This window comes from Apis dorsata, unplaced genomic scaffold, assembly GCF_000469605.1.
Source record: "Apis dorsata unplaced genomic scaffold, Apis dorsata 1.3 scaffold_928, whole genome shotgun sequence".
NCBI lineage: Eukaryota > Metazoa > Arthropoda > Insecta > Hymenoptera > Apidae > Apis > Apis dorsata.
This window is the reverse complement of record NW_006264038.1, coordinates 28,496-29,894: the sequence shown is the minus strand read 5'-3', so window position 1 is coordinate 29,894 and position 1,399 is coordinate 28,496. Positions and strand designations below refer to the sequence as shown.

Sequence of the window (1,399 nt, the reverse complement as noted above, 5' to 3'; positions counted from 1 at the left end):
AAAAAAAAAAAAAAGATCAATTATATTTAACTCATTTACGTATGAATAATATGTTTATCAGCAATATTGTAAGTTATTTTTATTGAAATAATAATAATGAAATGTAACTTTTATATATGATATATTGTATTATTTTATATATTATTTTAGGGTAATTTCGGTAATTATAAAAATCTTAAAGTAATATATTTACAAAACAATAATATTTCGAAGATAGAAAATTTACACTATGCACCTAACTTAACGCATTTATACTTACAACATAATATAATAAGTAAAATAGAAAATTTAAATTATCTTGAAAAATTGCAAACACTTTATTTAGGGTATAATAAAATATTAGTAGTAGAAGGTCTTGAAAATTTGAAAAATTTAACTGTTTTGCAAATAGAAAATCAAAAATTACCTTTTGGAGAATCATTATATTTTGATCCACGAAGTATACTCGCTTTATCCGTAAGTTTTTTTATTGTTATTTTTTTATTATATATATTTATACATATATATATATATATATATGAGTTTTTTCAGACTTGTTTAAAAGTACTTAATATTTCTGGTAATAAAATAACATCTCTAAAAAATATTAAAGAATTATATAAATTAGAAATTCTAGATGCTACAAATAATATTATTGATGATATTAATGATCTAACGGAGACTATAAATATCTTGATTTCTTTAAAAGATCTATCTTTACAAGGTAATCCTGTAACAAAATATTATAGATACAAGGAAAATCTTATTGCAAATAATGATACAATAAGTAAGTTTATTTATTTGTTTATTTATTTATTATTTTTATTTATTTCTTCTTTTTGATATTTATATTTATATTTTAAACAATACTAACTTATAGAAACTCTTGATGGAAAAACGGTGACAGATGTATGTAGATGTTTTATGAAAAGATTTAAGATGAAAAAACATTTTTATCATACTAAAAAATTATTAAATACTGCAGATGAAGACATTACAAGTATGATTATTGATAATTAGTTTATAGTAAATATAATTTTATATCAATTTTTACATATTATAGGTTCATTAAATTTACCACCTGCATTGAAAGCATCAATATCCAGAGCAATATTTCAACATCCTGATTCAAAATTGTCTACAATTACATCTGTAATTAATAAAACACAATCATATATATATCCATCATGGAAAATTGGTAATTTAAATGGAAAAATATTTCAATTATTCTCATTATAATAGTAAAAATATTATAATCTATTTTTTTAATTCAGGTGCAAATATTATAAAAAATGGTCGTATTACTCCAAAACCATTTTGGAATACGATTAAAATTAAAAAAACCAAAAAATCTAATCATGTACAACCAATATTAAACACTGAAATTATTAAATTACCACCTATTTAGATAATATTAATA

The 1,399-nt window shown here is 19.5% G+C and overlaps 1 protein-coding gene across 1 annotated transcript; it reads left to right on the top strand.

The window, feature by feature from the left end:
* The first annotated feature begins 41 nt into the window (after positions 1-41).
* Positions 42-1,393, top strand: LOC102678820 (protein phosphatase 1 regulatory subunit 42-like). Its single transcript, XM_006623647.1, has 6 exons — positions 42-68; positions 151-456; positions 532-766; positions 860-979; positions 1,043-1,177; positions 1,254-1,393. Exons 1-6 carry the CDS (start codon positions 42-44, stop codon positions 1,385-1,387), a joined length of 957 nt encoding a protein of 318 aa, XP_006623710.1. The 3' UTR covers positions 1,388-1,393.
* Positions 1,394-1,399: the final 6 nt, after the last annotated feature.

What these genes read in the sequence shown, in the direction of transcription:
- LOC102678820 (XM_006623647.1), top strand. Translation starts at nt 42, where the DNA reads ATGAATAATATGTTTATCAGCAATATT. An exon ending in TGCAAATAATGATACAATAA is followed by an intron (nt 767 to 859) that starts GTAAGTTTATTT and finishes ACTAACTTATAG; the next exon opens with AAACTCTTGATGGAAAAACG. An exon ending in ATATCCATCATGGAAAATTG is followed by an intron (nt 1,178 to 1,253) that starts GTAATTTAAATG and finishes TTTTTAATTCAG; the next exon opens with GTGCAAATATTATAAAAAAT.